The sequence below is a fragment of the Leishmania mexicana genome, chromosome 19 (assembly GCF_000234665.1).
Source record: "Leishmania mexicana MHOM/GT/2001/U1103 complete genome, chromosome 19".
Taxonomy (NCBI): domain Eukaryota; phylum Euglenozoa; class Kinetoplastea; order Trypanosomatida; family Trypanosomatidae; genus Leishmania; species Leishmania mexicana.
The window spans coordinates 529,269-545,677 of record NC_018323.1 but is presented as its reverse complement, the minus strand read 5'-3'; the positions used below and the strand labels follow the sequence as shown (position 1 = coordinate 545,677).

The following is a 16,409-nucleotide window of genomic DNA, read 5'->3' as shown; positions in this document are numbered from 1 at the left end:
CCGTATCATGTGCCTACGGGGTGACCTGCTAGCCAACGCACCAGCGCACACACAGAGTCGCGCGCAACGCCACGTGCGAGCGGCACCACGGAGAGTCCACAGCAGAAATGGGAAAGGGAGTGGCTTGGGGAATACGGAGAGGGAGGGATGAGCGGGGGTGAGACGGGGGGGGGAACAGCGCAGGGAATTTACAATCACGAGCGCTATAAAATGAGATGTGGTGACTCGGCACACACACACACACACACACACAGACGAATGAACACAGCTTTATGGTGTGCTTGGCTCACACGGCTGAGCTTTTGCTGTTTCGGTTGGTGGTCCTCTGACTGGAGATGGTCGTCTGGGAGGCGGAGAGACCCGGTGAGGCGAGAGGCACGAGAAGGGGAGAATGAGGGGGAGGGGTGGCTGGAGCGTCCTGGAGCGGGAGGGCCGGAGAGGCTGGGTCCCTCAGGGAGGGGGGCCAAAGAGCATTTGGCAGCGCTGCTCTCGACGTATGGGCGAGCCGGTGAAGTGTGAGGGGGAGGGGGTGGGGCCATGGGTGATGCATCTACGCGTGTCATGCACCCACACCCACACCTACCCGTGAATGCACACGCAAGCAGACACGCGCGCGGCACACACACACACACACACACACAAAACGAAGAGCGGCGCCTCGCTCAGTCGGCCAAACACCACACGCACCCACGCACGTACACACCTTCCTTGGAGAACGGGGGGTGGGAAGAGACGGTCGGAGAGCAAAAGAAAGCCCGCGAGGCGACATCATCGACGCCCTTCGCAGAAAGGGAAAGAATCCATAGAGGGCCGGCACAGAAGGGAGTTGGGGCGACGCGCCAGCCGGATGCACAGGCTCATCCACACTGCAGACTCGTGCCACCTACTCCCTCGTGACGCCAGCGTGACGGGGCCGCTACTGCTTCAGTCTATAGAGCAGCTTCAAGTATGATGTTTGCTGGCGGGCCATGTCGCGATCCATCGCCGCCAGGGCGGACATAGAGTACATGAAGGCAATCAGGCCTAGAGTAAAGAGGGGCGTGATGCTGTGAAACGCCTTCTTGATCACATCGTCGGCATCGGTCCCCGACGACGGTAGGCCGTGCTTCTCCACGGTCGCCACCGCATTTTGCATCGAGAAACCCACCAAGTTCGCAACGATCAGCCCGAACACTGTGGTCATGCCAGCTACCACTCGACATTGGCGGTATACCCACGATTGCGCGAGCGGGCTCAAGCGACGCGCAGAGAGCCTCGCCAGCCGTGCCAGCAGACTACGGCGCGGCGCGCAGTTCGCGGGGCGGCCGCTGTCCAACGCAGCATCACTTACTGCGCCCGTCGGTGCCGCGGCGGCCATCTCGCGCCGGAACGCCGCGGCGGCCCACCCAAAGCACACGCTCACCGCCACCTCCGCCACGAACATCGCGGCAATGCACACCGCCCACTTGACAAGGTGCAGCGCAGGGTCGTGCCACACCGCAATGAACAGGAAGATCGGCAGCACCGACAGCGCGACGCGGCTGCGGCCACCCATCGGGATGTACATGTACCGCACGATCCACAGGTTGAAGGATGCGTGCCAGTCGCGCCAGAAGTCCCGCACCGTCAGCGTGTTGCCGAAGCAGCGCCGCATGTCCTCCGGAACTTCGATGCCGCTGAACATGGCGAGGAGCCGTGACGACTTCCATATAAAGCTGAACTTCAACCACAGGTAGGCCAGCATGTAGAACAGGAACTGCGCCTGCTCCAGCAAGGTCATCCGAAGGATCACGAAGGCGTACGAGCCGAGGCATGGGATGTGCACAAAGTGCAGCAGCGTGTACTCCGTGATGTAGATGCGGAGGATGCCAAACGCGTACCTCGCCATCTTGCGCAGCGGCATCGACGTGCTCGGCACGCGCATGTGCGACACGAAGGCGTTGAAGGACGACATTGGCCCGGCAAGGTACAGTGGCGGGAACAGCACGTAGGCGGCGTAGTTCAGGAAGTTGTAGTCGGCGGGGTCGCGCGCGTACTCGGTGCGGTACTTGTAGCAGCGCGACGCCTCGGCGGGCAGCGCGGCCGCCGACGCCGCGTTCTGCTCGCGCAGCTGCGCGCACTCGACGCAGCCGGCGTCGTGCTTCGCCGTGGCACGGTCGCGCGCGCGTGCGGCGGCGTGCGTGGCCTCCCACAGGTCGTAGTTGAAGGCGATGAGGCGCAGCGTCGACATGCGGAAGGCTACGGACCAGCGCATCCGCTGCTCCAAAGGAAGCACTTCTGCATCACCCAGAATGGCTGTCAGGCTCGACAGAATAGACAAAGTGCAGTACTGCACCCAGTACGTCTGCTCGAACCCCTCGTTGACCTCGATGAGGTACAGGAGAGCGACGTGCGTGGACCACATGATGACCATGAACAGCCAGTAGGGGCACCAGCGCTGCAGCCGCGAGAAGATGACGTAGTTGGCGATGATGATGAGCAGCGGGAGGAAAACGTGCGGGCCGTGCACAAAGATAACGAAGACGACGCCCGCAATGGTGTAGAAGGCGGGCAGGATCCAAGAGCGCTGCAGAAAGGCGGTGCACCTCCTCTGTGCAGCTGAGGGTGAGCCGAGAGCGCGCGCGCGTGAGCTCAGAGGCCGGGCAATGGCGGTGATGGAACACAGCGGGGAGGTGATGCAACGTATGGGCCACGTAGCATCAGTCGGGACTGCCGCGGACATTGCCGGGCCAGGGAAGCCATAGATAAAGGGCGCCGCTGCGGGTCTAGTCCGCCGTCTTGGTCGATGACACGGGTGGCAGGGAGGGCTGCGAGAAGTCAGTCGGGAGCGCCGACACGGGCACGTGGAAAGTCGATGTTGAAGGTGCAGAACAGACCCCCAGTGGAAAAGGAGCGAAGCACGAGGTGAAGCGTGATGACTGCGTAAAAGAGGCGCTCGGCAGAGGAAAAACCTGGTGGTGCGGACGTGTCGTCTTGGAGCTCATCATCATCATCTCATGGCACACGGCCGGAACTGTGAGCGGACACCGGCGACACCAGCGTTGACGCTGCAGTGGCTAGCCATGTCGACAGGAGGTGGAAAGCGGTGTTGCCTGCGGCGATGAGGGATCCAGGACCTGAATCTGGTTAGTGGTGGGGGTATGCCTGCAGAACCGGCTGCGGCCGCAGGTGAGCGGGCTCCAAAAGCTCGAGTATCGGACGGCGGCCAGCGAAACAGTTCCTGTTCCATGATGACGTGCCGTCTATAAAGAGCATAGTGATCAGGGAAACTTCAACAACTGTTAGAGAGGCGCGGCACGAGGTGCCGAAGCTGAGAAAATACAGAGGCAGTGAGATCAGCGAAGAGCTGAGGAGCAGGGAGGGTAGGGGGCCGGACCATCGGCAGCTCTACGCTCCATCTGCGTAGATGGGGAGAGAAAGAAAAATAATTGCAGGTCAATAGTCACTCTCTCTCTCGCTATCCGGTATCGCCGCGCTCTGCCGTGATGCGGATTGCGCGCGGTGCACGTGAGTCGACAATCCGCCTACGTTGTTGGTTACCCACTCTCCGCATCTAGCATGGATCACACATACACATGCGCAGGAAAAAGTATGTGTGTGTGGGCGGGGGATGGGGGGAGGAGGTATCTGAGGGCGTGTGTGTCTGTGATGATGGGCACGAAGCATACGAGTAAGCCGGAACAGAGGGAGGGAGGTTTTTGTTTTCACCGTTGATGAGTGGTGGTGGTGGTGGGTCGTGGCAGTTAATCGGAGTGCGATGAAGAGAGCCAGGTGGTTGCGCGACCGCGCTCACGCATGGGAGCGGAAGAGATGGAGGGGGGGGGTGCAGCGCATATAGCGTGTCGAAGTGGCACGACGAGACGAGCAGGTGTTCGTAAAGCATTCGTAGAGAGACGTGGAGGAGATATGATGACGATGTGGGAAGGGCACAGAGGGAGCATGTAGTGCTCTGCGGGGGTGGGGGGTGGGGCGCGCGGGCTGACGGACGGGCGGGCGGGGAAGACCCTAACGCTGAGCTAGCCTCCTGAGTTCGCACACGGCAACGACGCGCACCGTCCTAGGGGACGCACCTGGAAGCGCCTTCAAGTACCACAGAAAGGCCACCCGGCAAGCGAACGTCTATCATCCCCATTATCACCGATAAACGGGCGCGCACGCATAAATATATATATATCTGCTGTTCGAGCCACACAAAGGTAAGACGACGGCGAGTTGGGTGACACAGGGGTCGGTGGGTTGGTGGTGCGTAAGGAAGGCGTATGTGTTTCTGCGGAAACGGGGAGATACGTGTGTGTGTGTGTGCCAAAGTGTTTCAACAGACAAAACGGCGCAGCAGGAGTAATGCATGGTGGAAGGAGGTCGGCGGTACGCCGCGCGTCTCTCGTCGCCGCCATCCTCCCGCGGACCGTCGTCGCGGCGTCTCTCTCGCGCGCTCTCTCCCTATTCTCACCCTCTTTTGGGTTCGTCCCTTTTGCAATACGCCCCCATCCCAAACCTCCGCACCTCTCGCGCGTGTTGCCGGTGCGGTGACGACAGAGATGATGAACTGTGCGTGCGTGCGCGCATATAGTTATAGATGGAGGGAGGGGGGAGGGGGAAGATAACGAAGGCCATAAACGGAAACCAACAACGAAAAAGAATCATCCATTCTGTGAATACTGGGAGGGTGGTGGTGGTGGCTGGGAGGAGGGAGGGGGGGGGGTGCGGGCGGGACGGGCGACGAAGGGGGACGGCAATGACAGCCCCCTCGCCCATCGCTTTCTTTCCCTCTTCCCCTTCTCGAAGAAAAAAAGGTCAAGCCGAAGAGAGGCAGAACAGGTACAGGATATGCACCGCACACGCACGCACACACACACACACACACACATGCACACACGCACACACGGACGCACGTGTGCATGCATGCGCTTTCCGTCTATCATCGAGGAGGGCCTATTCTGGGCGATATGCTCGTTGGGTTGCCGGTGCATGAGTGCACACGTCAGTACAACATTTTTGTCTGCCAGGTTAGGCACGTTGGGTGGGGAGAGCTGAACGCTAAGTGTTGCAGCGGCAACATCGCTGAGCGAAGGGCCTGAGCGCACCACTCTGCGCACGCTGCCGCGACCTCAGCCGAGACAAGTTTTCCATCCTCGCTCACCATACCCTCCTCTCCACCCAGCGTGGCGCTGCTGCGGCAGAGCGTGTTGAAGGCGAGCCCGGAGCAGAAGCTGTTGTGCTTTCCCTCCACCGCAGCAAGAATGGCGAGGGAGGGCAGGATGCGCTGCGCCTGGGCCGCGTTTTGGATGTGCATCTTCGCCCACATATGGCGTGGGAGCGGTGCGCTCGCAAAGACGCGACGGCCGAACATTATCGGAGGGGGTGGGTGGGCGCACAAAGACGCGCGCGCACACACTGACACAATAGCCTTTCCAGCTGTGATCTTGGTTAGCACGAAAGTAAGTCGGTAACAGGTGTAGGTGCACCCAGTACACGGCGGGCCCCACGCTCAGACGACGGTTGCCTTTAATTAGAATAACAACAAAGGTGAAGCACCCAAGGAGTACGCCTGGCAACGATGGTGACGACCAACGTCCACGAAGCGAGTCGCACACAGTGACGCGCCGCCCGTGAAAAGATAGAGAGAGAGGGGTGGGTGGGTCTCAGACAGACCGACAGGCACGCGCAGGTCGAGAGGTGCTCTGCCTTTCTTCCCAAGTCTGGATGGCTTCCACAGTTCCTGCGTAAACAGGTGAGTTTGCAGTCGGTTCAACGAGGCAGGACGATAGAGATGTAGAAAGGGGAGAGTGGGACAAGAGGCACATGGGGGGGGGGATGTCCGCGTACGCGCCCCATCAAGGCTTGCAGCCGTTGCCGAGAGGCACCATTAGGGTCTGTCACCGTCCAAGATTCTGGCTCCGAGCAGAGACTCGTAGCTTCCCGTTCTTGCCAGTTCGCTGCCCCGCCTCCTCCACGCCCTTGCGAGGGAGAAGGTGAGACAACCTGCGGCAGTTGCGAATCGAGTGGCGATTTCGTTTTTTTTTTCCGTTTGTGAGGGCGCATTCGACGTGAAACGGTGCTCAGGAGGAGAGGGAGCATGTGCAGGGCATGCTGGGACGTGGCCGCCGATTTTTTTTTGATTGAAGGTGGAAAGATGCTCAGCGGGGATGGAGGATTGGGGGGAACGTGTCACTTCGGCCATCAACGCGGTTCGCAGACGTCTCGCATGGCCTCACCGGTTTGTTGCCCATCGAGGGGGCATCACGCTTCCGTCAGGTGTGCGATGGATTTTGGGACGACGACACCGCTAGGGCAACCTCGGGTAGTACCCCCACCACCATCCGTAGCCTCTCCGTTTCGCTTGTCCGCTAGAGGATTACCCGTACGGGGGGAGCATGAGTGTTTGGCAGCCTCGGAAGTGGGAGGTTGCTTGCACGGGAACCCGGTCGTCTGTGCGGGGGTAGTGAGCGTCAGTGGCGCAAGAGAGGCCATGGGCGGGGTTGGCTTTGCCTGCCATTGAGAAGAATGCCACCTGTACATTCGCCTTGTGGACAAGGGAACGCATGCACTCTAGACATGGCGTTCGCGACGCATTCTCGCCCGATCCCACCGTAGCCGTTCTGTCATCGTTGCGCACGCACAGTAGTGATGTGGTCAGCCATCACAGCTCACTCCTGACCCTCTTTCGGACAACAGTGGTGAAGCAGTTTGAGGGGCCTCAACGCCGCCGCTGGATGCGCGTGCACTGAACGTTTTGCCGTGAGGTGCATGGTGTCGCTTTGCGGTAGGGAACTAGCTTCGCCTTCAAGGTCGCCTACCAATCCTCGCCGGCACTGGAAGCTGTCCAGCGGTGCTCCAGCGAGTCGAAGCGCCCCCCGCTCTCAGCCGAGGCGCCAGTGACGTGGATGGCAGTCATGGGCTTCGCCCGTCGTCACCAACGTGCATCTCAGGTGACATCAGCCACCACGGGTTCTGAGTGAGCCGGCGAGCCTCGACTCCTTTTGTCAGGCTTCGCACGTGAGGGTCCAGGTACGGAAGCGGTGAGCCCCGTTCTCTGCCCCGAGCCCACCAGATGGTAGACACAACGCCACGCTCTCGAACAACAACCAAAACGAAAAAGGCTGGGCGGGTGCATCATAGCTGCGCATACAGAGCATTCATTGCCAGCGACACGTAAAAGCATCAAGACCGCAGGTGAAAGTTTCGGCGCCCATCGCTAACGGCAGCTTTCCCCACTGTCTGGGACGAGTGTGAGGCGAGTATCACTGACGGCCGTGCCCGCCACGGAAAACAAAATCGTTTTCGACCTCACGAAAGCTCAGCTCATCGTGTGCCATCTGCAGTCGCCTCATATTTGTTTCGCGCCGTAGCACCTCTGTCTGGGGGATGGCGGCAGGTTCGTCTGTCCAGCACCTCTGAGGATTGCTCGTACGGCTGAAAGTAAAACGTCTCCGTGGCCTTCCCCGGTGGCAAGCATCATGCCTGTGATACCGGTGAAGATTATCGCGGCGGCCAGAATGTCCACGATCATGCTCGTGATACCCGGGCCCACGGCCACGCTCCATCGCGCACCTGTTGGCCGTGCCGTCAGGCGCATATACCCATAAGAGGGTCACCCGCGGAACAAGTATATCACGAGCCGCTTCGCCGGAGCGGGCTAGCAGCTTCAAGCGCCTCAAAAAAGAAACGGACGGTTGGATAATGTGCTAGGCGTCCGGCAGCCCTTGTGTACACGCCCCCGCCTGCTCGGGGTTCGTCAATGGTGGGAAGTCTTCCTTGCCGGTGACAGAGTGCATATTCGGCCTCAGGATCCTCCGCCGCCTCCCCTTCACCTCAGAGACAGAAAAGAAAATCTTTTGCACCGTGCACGCCCCAAGCCTGCACCTTGCCAACGCGCGGTTCCCGTCCCCCAGCCTGGGGTCTCGCTGGCTTCATCGTGTGCGATGTGCGCAAGCGTCCCCTGCCTACGTGACCTTGCGGAGAAGCTCGTCAGTACATTGCGCATCGGAAGCGCTCCCGCCTTCACTCCCCCCCCAAAGCCGGTGTCTGCGTCGCCGCAGCCTCCTGTTGAGGAGGGGTCGTTCGAGCAGTGCGCGCGCTGGCTTCCACAGCTGTTTACGTGGCACTACGTGCTGAAGCACCTCCGACAGGAAGACGCACGACCGACGAGCGGTGGAGTCGCCGCGACTCACGCACGCGCCTAGATGTCTGGCGCAAACCGTGACAATCCTAGAAAGGTTTTCCGCCGTCACTGTCGCGCTTCTGCCAGGCACATCCGCTAACGGGCGCTGTGATGCCTGAACAATGCACTGCAAGTGTTTTCTTTAGATGCTTGTGCACCTCTTGCGCTGGTGTTGCATCAAAGATATGCAACTCCGGAGCCTTCTTCCTCACCTTCCTCGACGACGCCAGCGATCCAGTGGTGGCGTGGGAGCAGATGGGTATCCGCAGTGGTGCGCGGTGCTTCACTTCCAGCACAACCAAAGCGGAGAGCGGCCGCACGCGGTACAGCAGCGTCCGCCTTTCAGCACGGGCTCCACCGAAGGGCAGTCGGCGGCCGCGCTTCCACCTCCTCGCTCGCACGGACCCTCACCCTCTTCTAATGCAAGGTCAGTGGCCCTCTCCTTGGAGGATTCATCGGTTGCACCACTTCCGTCGCGGTCCCAAGGCGTCTGGTTGTCACGCCCGTGGTTGCCATCTCTGCCGCGCCAGGCGTTGCCTCGACCTCGGCCTGGCAGGTTCTTTGCGCAATTCGCTGCCCACCGCAGCGACTCCATGATTAGAGCCTCGGTATTCGCCATATCCGTGGCCTCGACCTGTCCACCGCTGGCGTTGTCGCCTGCCTCGAAGGGGGGGGGGGATCCGCCTTCACAGATCTAAACCTTTTTTTGCGCAGGTGCGGGAGAAACCCTGAAAGGCGTCATCGCTGAAGCGGTCTTCGAGCACGCCACCCTTCGTTATCGACGCGCCGCACCGTTGATCGTTCAGATACGCTAGCTCCGTTGCAGGTGGGTAGCGGGGCACCGTGAACCTCTCGACCAGCTTGCCGGTGGCCCGCCTAGTCTCCGCAAGACACGATCTCGGAACACCTGCTGCCTGGGCCGAGCGGTAACACCAACAGGCCAAAGTAGGTTGTCCGCGCGCTGCACCCTGTCCTTGACGCCAGGAACGCAACACCGCACGAGAAGAGTGGCTAGGCTGAGGCAGCTTTGCCCTTCGCGAGCGTTTCGTGCGCTTTCCTCCTATCTTCCGGTGAATCGACGCCGTCCAGCAGCGCCATCCCGCGCGAAAGAGCTTCCAGATAGTGTTGAGCTCGAGGTACAGATGGATCCTGTGCGTGTAGGGCTATCCCGAGGACATGGTACGGCGTGAGGTCGGCGAGGATCCAGTCGGGCCAAGGGACGCCCGCTGGGGCGCTGCTAGTGCGCGCCCCACCAAGTAAGAGACGAAGACATTATACGTGCGCAGCGGTTTAGCAAGCGGCAGCGGCAGGTACAGCAGATGGGCGGTGTAGCCGAGGAGTGTGTAGGCGGTTGCGTCGCTGGCACAGGTCGCCTTGTAGCGGTTCACCGCGAAGGCCAGAACGCGCGGCACGCAGATGGAGAACACGTTCAGCCCCGGTAGCAGATCCATCCACACGCGCTCCTCTCCCCTTCGCCCCACAGTGAGCGGAGTGTGTGTGTGTGTGTGTGTGTGTGTGGGTGTGGGTGTGTCTCTTGTCCGGACGCCGATGATTCCTGCCATTACTGGTCTCTTGACGCGTCTTTCGATCTCGTTCTGCGCGCGTGTCTGTGCGCTTTCAAGCCGATAACGCTCGCACACGCACGCGCACGCAAAAAAAAAAAGGGATCGCCCCGCCGGTGCTATAAAGAGCGACGGCACCTGCTGTTCCGTCTTCTCACGTGCCGTATCAGTGGCGCGGCATGTAGGAGAGAGAGAGGGAAGGAAGAGGAAGAGTAGTTGCAAAAGTGTTTCGTTTTCATTCGGGGGTGAGAGGTCGGATTTGGCGGTGGCGAGCGCGAAGGCAATCCAGCCATGACACCGGAAGAGTGACCCTGCACATGGCCGCCCCGCCCGCATCTACCCTGCCAGCTATCCGTCTTCCACACGGGAATGGTTTCACGAGCGTGGAGACGAGCAAAATGCGGGAAAGGACGGCTATGGCGCGGGTGTTGAGCCGGTGGCGCTGCTGCCTGTGTGGCCTTCCTTCTCTCCACCTTCGTCAGCGCTTCCACGTCTGAGGACCGCGCACAACCTCACGAGGGAGGCTTGCGTGCCACCGTCCCGAATCATGTGCGCGCGCGTACCTGTCTGTAATGGTGTCGTGGGCTCCCACCGGCAGCAACGTCCGACGCGACGGAGGGACCGTAGGATCAGAAAAGAAACGGAAAAAAGGTGTGCGAGAATATCACGGCGACAAGGACACAAGCACACCGTACCGGCCTACGCTGCGCATCGTCCTCCGATCCTTGCACCTTGCCAAGGTGAGACTGGCCAGGTACGCCTACAGAGGCGAGAAGAGGAGGCTCTCGTAGGGGTCCACCTCCGTCGCGATCCACTCGACAAAGCGCGACGGCGCGGCGGACGGCGTGACCGTCCAATCCACATCGTCGGCTGGTGATGGCGACCACGCCGCGTCGCTGGTTTGCAGGGGAGCAGCTACAAACACCATGGGGCGAGGTAAGGGTGGCGTCTGCTGGAGGGTTGGAGACGTGGGCGGTGCAGAGGCGAATCCTGCCGGCGAAGCGCCTACAGCTGCGTCTCGCTCGCTGTTGCCGCTGACACTACCTCGTTGCACCGGCGACAGAGGTGCACCAGCCCACTTGCCACGTCGTGCCATGGCGTAGGCTACCTTGTATACCTCGGCAGCCGCGCAAGACACATGCGGACTTGCCCCAAGCTCGCTCGTCTCGACCACCGTCTCCGAAGATCCGCCGGTGTCGCCGTTGTGATGATGCTGCTGCTGCCTCCATTGACTTTGCCGTTCGCCCTTCTCCTGCGCCCAGCAGAGAAAGAGCTGCAGCTCATCATTGGCCTGCTCACTGGGCAGCAGCCGCGACGCGTACAGCATCGACACAGAGGCGTGATGCTTACACCACAGAGGGTGGTCACGATACAGCAAGGGCCTCGCGGCGACAGCTGGTGGCACCTGTGCTTCACTATCGGTCAGCTCTGCTCGATCCGGACCATTTCGCTTGTCCTTGTCGACAGGCCATACTGAAGTCGGCAAGGAGAGGCGGGAAGCGCGTGGCAAGCTCAGGTTGCTCCGGCTCCCGCTGAGAGATGGTGTGCTGTGCGAAGAATTACTTGCTCCTTGGTGAAGGTTGGCTTCCGTGTGTGATGGGATCTCGTTTCCGCTGAGTTCTGCCCCACCAACGGGATCGCTGCGATCTTCGACGCTGCTGCAGCTGCTGCTGAGCTCAATCAAGGTCTCTCGAACATGATCGACTTCAGCCAGTGTGGTTAGGTTGTGGGCGGCGTCGCTGCTCATCCTCCTCGCCACCTCGGTGTGACACTCGGCGGGGACATCAAGTGCGCCAGCCGGAAACCGCTCCTGCCCTTCCGTCCCAGAAGAAGGCGCTGACAGAGAGAGAGCGCCATCGGCGTTTGTGGCGCCGCCTCTCTCGCGATGGCGGGTGTCAGCGACATCACGCCACGTTGTAACACCGCCGCCACAGTCCTCGACCTCGTCTGCAAAGAGGCGGCGGTAAACAACGCTGAGCGGCGCCGGGCTATGCGCGTCGTCCACATCGGACTCTGCCACGGAGAAGCTCTGCAACGAGCCCGAGGCTTCATCAACAGTGCGCACGTCCTTGCTCATGTACGTCCGGTGTGTCGGCTCGGGGCGGGATGCCCTCGTATCCATCTCCGGGATCCTTTCGGCTCGCTGATGAAGACAGTGACGCGCCTGAATCAAGGGATGCTGGTGGTGGTGGTGCTGCTGTGATGGCCGTAGCGCGCCGTGAGAGTCAGGCCCTGGCTCCTCTACCTCATCTTCTACAGTGAGCCGTTCCGCTACCTTTTCATCGAGCGCTCTGACGCTACGAAAGATGGTGGGAGCCGGTGGCGCAACGTGCGGAGATGGGCTCTTCGAGACCGGTGACGCATCCATACACGTGAACAGCGACGCCAACGCCACTGGTGCCGTGATGGTTGAGTCTGTGTCACCGTCTCGGTCGCGTCTCCCGCTCGTTAAGCCATGCGTTGTCGTCCCGGTGCTGTGCGTTCGACTTTGGGTGCCATCGGCGCGAAAGGGTGTCTGTTTTCCTCGCGTGCACGCGGGGGAGAACAAAGCCTTCCCTTCAGGACGGACTTTGCCCCTGCCTGGATTGAGTGCACCACGCCTATCGTTGGTGGGCGTGCGTGACAGAGCACTGGGTGTGTAGTCTGGCGCTGCAGCGCCAGGCGACTCCGCGTCCTCGCGCGCAGGGCCGTCAGGGGGGCTGATTCGATGCTCAGCATCGCCCTTCTCGCCCTCCCCGGCCATAGGGCTGCCTTCGCCACTGAAGCGGCATTCCCGTGTGGAGTCGTCGTCGTCGTCGTCCGTGTCTATGCTGCCTTCCATGACGCACCGACGCCACTGCTCATAGCACTGAGCCGCCTTCACGACGAGGTCATCCGGCGTATAGGCGTACACAGCATCCACTAGTGCTGCTCCTGCAGTGAGGGAGAAGGCGTGCTGAGCTGAGGTGTTATCTGCGGCGGAGGAGTGCTGGCGAGGCGAGTCCACAAGGTCTTTGTCGCCTGATGGGGCAGATGAGTCTCGCTGATCGCCGATGGTGCTCCCCCCCACCCGACGAGTGCCTCCGATCACTGTGGCGTGTGCCCATTGTTCACGTAGCAAATCCGTCGCCCTGGCTGCGCCGGCGTCCTTATCGCTGAGGTAGTCCGAAGTGTCGAGCGATGACGACGGAGGGGCCCGCGACCCAGCGCGCGCCGCAGGTGGGGGAGACTTCCGCGCAGTCGACGGCTTGCGGATCGACTGTCCAGCAGGAGCGAAGGCTTCTTTGCCCGTTCGCATCTCCCCCGCAATCCGCTCTCTTCTCTCCCTCTCGCCTACGTGATTGGACATCATCGTCGTCGTGTGAAGCGGCTCCTGATGCTGCGGTAGAGGTGATCGCTTCGCTTGATGGGGGCTGGGCGTGAGGGCAAGGTGTAGACGGTACGTGCCAGCCTCTGTCAGATGACTAGGCGGCGCGCGCGTGGCGACGGTGGCGGCAGCAGTGTTCTGCCTGCCTGGCGGCACGCGTCGCGATGGGGGCGGGGGGGTTGGTGTAGGGCTTTTCAGGGAAGGGACAGGCTCATGGGAGGCATCCGCGTGAAGGGGGTGCCCCGTGTGCTCCGCTGTGGCCATCAGCGTTTGCCAGTACTCTGCGTAGGTGAACCCCGCAGTGGGGGCACCGCTGACGAGGCGCCCACCTCCCGTCTGTGCTGCGTCCATCACACACACACACACACACACACGCAGAGAGAGGCACGGGGGCGCACGGTGAGCTGTAGGCCTACGGGACAGACGTGAAGGGAAAAGGGGGGGGGAGTGTCGCACTTCGTGCGCGTTGAACGTATCGAACACGCCACTAAGCGTTGTGTCTATGTGTTATGTCTATGTGTTATGTCTACGGTGGTGACGGTGCGAGGGCGATCAAGCTAATGAAGAGGGAAGGTGTATGGGTGGTGTGCGTCTATAGGGCTTTCGGGAGTGCGTGTGAGCAGGCGATCCTCCGCGCCAGAGAAGCGCAACGCGAGAGACACAGAGAGAGAGAGGAGCACGGTTGCGGTGATGATGGCCAACACGCCGTGAGCCCAGTGTGCGCCGGTAGACGTGCTCAGCGGCTCTGCGACCTCTGCTGCACGGCGGAGGTGCTCCGATACAAAGGAAGCAGCGCCGGGGATACGATGGCCAATGAGGAGACCGCAGCGTGATGCGAGAAGGAATGTAAGGGGGGAGGGAGGCAGGGAGGGAGGGGCGAAGACAAAGCGTGAGGATGCGTGTGTCTGGTGAGAGCGACTCGATACTGAGGCACGCTCAAGGCGCGGAGAGTACAGGCGAACAGCCGCCGCCATCTCAGGCACCATGCTACAGTGTTGGCAGCGCAAGCGTGTATGGCGAGCAGAGGACATTCCCTTTAGCTCGACACGTGCATGAGTACCTCACCGACGAACAACTGCTGCAAGAGCGGCGCGCAGGCGCCTTTGTGCACGGATATGTCCACGAGCCTGCCCATCTGAGAAGCCGAGGACCCCCTCCTCCATACCCAGGCAGAGAAGGGAGCCACCGGCGGCCCACACGCAGGCAGTGGCGATACACCTGAGCACTCTTTTTCTTCCAAGCGGTTCTGCGCTGAACGAGGACAACGACCCAGTCACTCGTGGGCGGAATACAGAGAGTCCAGCGAGCTAGACACGGCCGTGAGGGCGCAGCTGACCTCCCCGTACAGTTGTCAGGTTGGGGCGAAAACACCAACCCCGAACAAACAAACCGAAAAACAAAACAGAAAGAAAAGAAAGTCTCTGACGTCGTGTCGAGGCACTGAGGCGGCCCGCACTGAACGCACGCATACCCCTACACGCTCTAGCTCCACTCTCATGGTTGACCTGTGTGGATCGTCTCCACTCTCTTCTAATTCGTCTGCCTAGTGCTGACATGGGCTGTAGCATCACGGTGGCAGTGGCGGAAAAACGACAGTGAAACGCACGCGAACACAGAGGGGAGAGAGGGAGGGGGGAGAGAGGACGAGGTAGTAGAGGAGAGAAGCGAAGAAGAAAAAGGGTAGTGATGGTTGGGGAGATGGGGGGAGGGGGAGGGGTGGAGGAGCGTGATGCTTGGCTGCGCTGAGACCGCAGCTTTCGTCGGGGTGAGGTAAGGGCCACGCGTTTGTGTGTGAAGGGGAGGAGGAGGAGGAAGGGGTCTCAGAGGAGAGTGCGTACAAGGAAGCGATGCCGTCTTGATGGCCATCTCACTGCTGCCGTTGGGGAGAGAGCGAGAGAGAGGGGCGGCAGAGAAGTACAAACAGATACGGTTTGGGGAGGGAAAGGGAGGGAGGGGGGGGGGGCGTTACAGCAGTGCACGCCATTCGGTGAGCGCGCGCACACAAGCACATACATGCACACCAAAAAAGCGAGAAAGAGGGGAGGGGGGGGGGTACAGTCCATCACACACACACACATACAACGGCACACATACGTATAGTGACCTACGTAGCTGTGCCCCCCTCCCCCTCCCCCAAAAAGAAAACAATGCTCGGGACTGTTTTTGGGCGGTGAGAGGTGGGGCGAGCTTCAATGACCGGAGAATAAACTTTATATCACGATAGGCTAGTGATGAGGTCCACCTTCGCTTTCTTCCTGCGAGGCACCGATGCCACCGCCGCCTCTTCCCTCTGCTTCGTCATCCTTTTTCTATTACAACAGATGGGTGTGCAGTTTGCCAGCATGGTGGCCCGCATCGCGGTATGTGTACACCCCAATGGGGGCGAGGATGTGTGAGGAGGTGGCGGGGTGGGCATGGGTAGGTCGAGTACACGACCCACAGGGAGAGGGAAACGAACGGCGAGGATGGCGATGAACAAGAAAGCAAAACACAACAACGGGTTACCAAGTGTGGGAGGGAGACGAGCTTAGATGCGGAACCTGTGATGGTGGTGGCGGCCGCCCTGACACGCAATGTAGCAAAACGGGACGAGCCCAGTAAACGTGAGAGTGAGGCGGCAGCGCACACGCAACCACAGGCACACACATGCATAAAAGGAAGGGAATATCTAACAGTCTTTGCTTTTGTTTTTAAAGAAAACAATACACATATATATATATATATGTATGTATATAGCATAGGAAATATGTATGGCCGTATCACGGTAGCATGACGGCTCTGTGTCAGACGAGGCGATATCAGGATGGACGGAGGTACAACGCGAGAGCGAGAGCGAGAGAGGGAAACGTCGCGTACAAGAAACGGAGAGAGAAAAAAAAGAAAAACACCGACGCGTATGCCTGCTTGCGCGCGCACGTGTGTGTAGGGGGGGGGCGCGGGCTTTATGCACGGACACCAAGACGGGCAGGAAAAGGAGAGAGGAGGGCCCATCTCGTGTTTCCGATAGCACACAAACAAAGATAGAGGCGGAGGGGGGAGGGAAGGAGATAAAGGTAGACGGGCGCGCATAAGTGCGTGTGCGTGTGTGGGCGCGCGCAAGTGAGGGAGAGAGGGAGGGGGTGGGGGTGGCTTGACGTGTGAGCACATTCTGTTAGAAGCCGTTAGGTTACGACGACAACGGAAAGAAAAATCCCCGGGGGAAAAAAGAATAACGAGGACACGGCAAGAAGGCCACATGAGGGCCACACACAGACACGCGTCGTTCTTCCCGTTCTGTCTCCCGGTTCGACCTCCTCGCCTGCGCGAGGACGATATAACGAGGGAGAGAGGGAGAGAGAAGGGTAAGCAGAGCCAACGAAGA

At 60.5% G+C, this 16,409-nt stretch overlaps 3 protein-coding genes across 3 annotated transcripts; all 3 read right to left on the bottom strand.

The window, feature by feature from the left end:
- Positions 1-916: 916 nt before the first annotated feature.
- Positions 917-2,392, bottom strand: LMXM_19_1320 (putative glycerol uptake protein; the record flags this gene model as incomplete). Its single annotated transcript, XM_003874260.1, has 1 exon — positions 917-2,392. One exon carries the CDS (start codon positions 2,390-2,392, stop codon positions 917-919), a length of 1,476 nt encoding a protein of 491 aa, XP_003874309.1.
- Positions 2,393-4,960: 2,568 nt separating this feature from the next.
- LMXM_19_1315 (conserved hypothetical protein) lies at positions 4,961-5,329 on the bottom strand (the record flags this gene model as incomplete). The annotated part of the gene is made up of 1 exon (XM_003874259.1): positions 4,961-5,329. One exon carries the CDS (start codon positions 5,327-5,329, stop codon positions 4,961-4,963), a length of 369 nt encoding a protein of 122 aa, XP_003874308.1.
- Positions 5,330-10,462: 5,133 nt separating this feature from the next.
- LMXM_19_1310 (conserved hypothetical protein) lies at positions 10,463-13,399 on the bottom strand (the record flags this gene model as incomplete). The annotated part of the gene is made up of 1 exon (XM_003874258.1): positions 10,463-13,399. One exon carries the CDS (start codon positions 13,397-13,399, stop codon positions 10,463-10,465), a length of 2,937 nt encoding a protein of 978 aa, XP_003874307.1.
- Between the last annotated feature and the right edge of the window lie 3,010 nt (positions 13,400-16,409).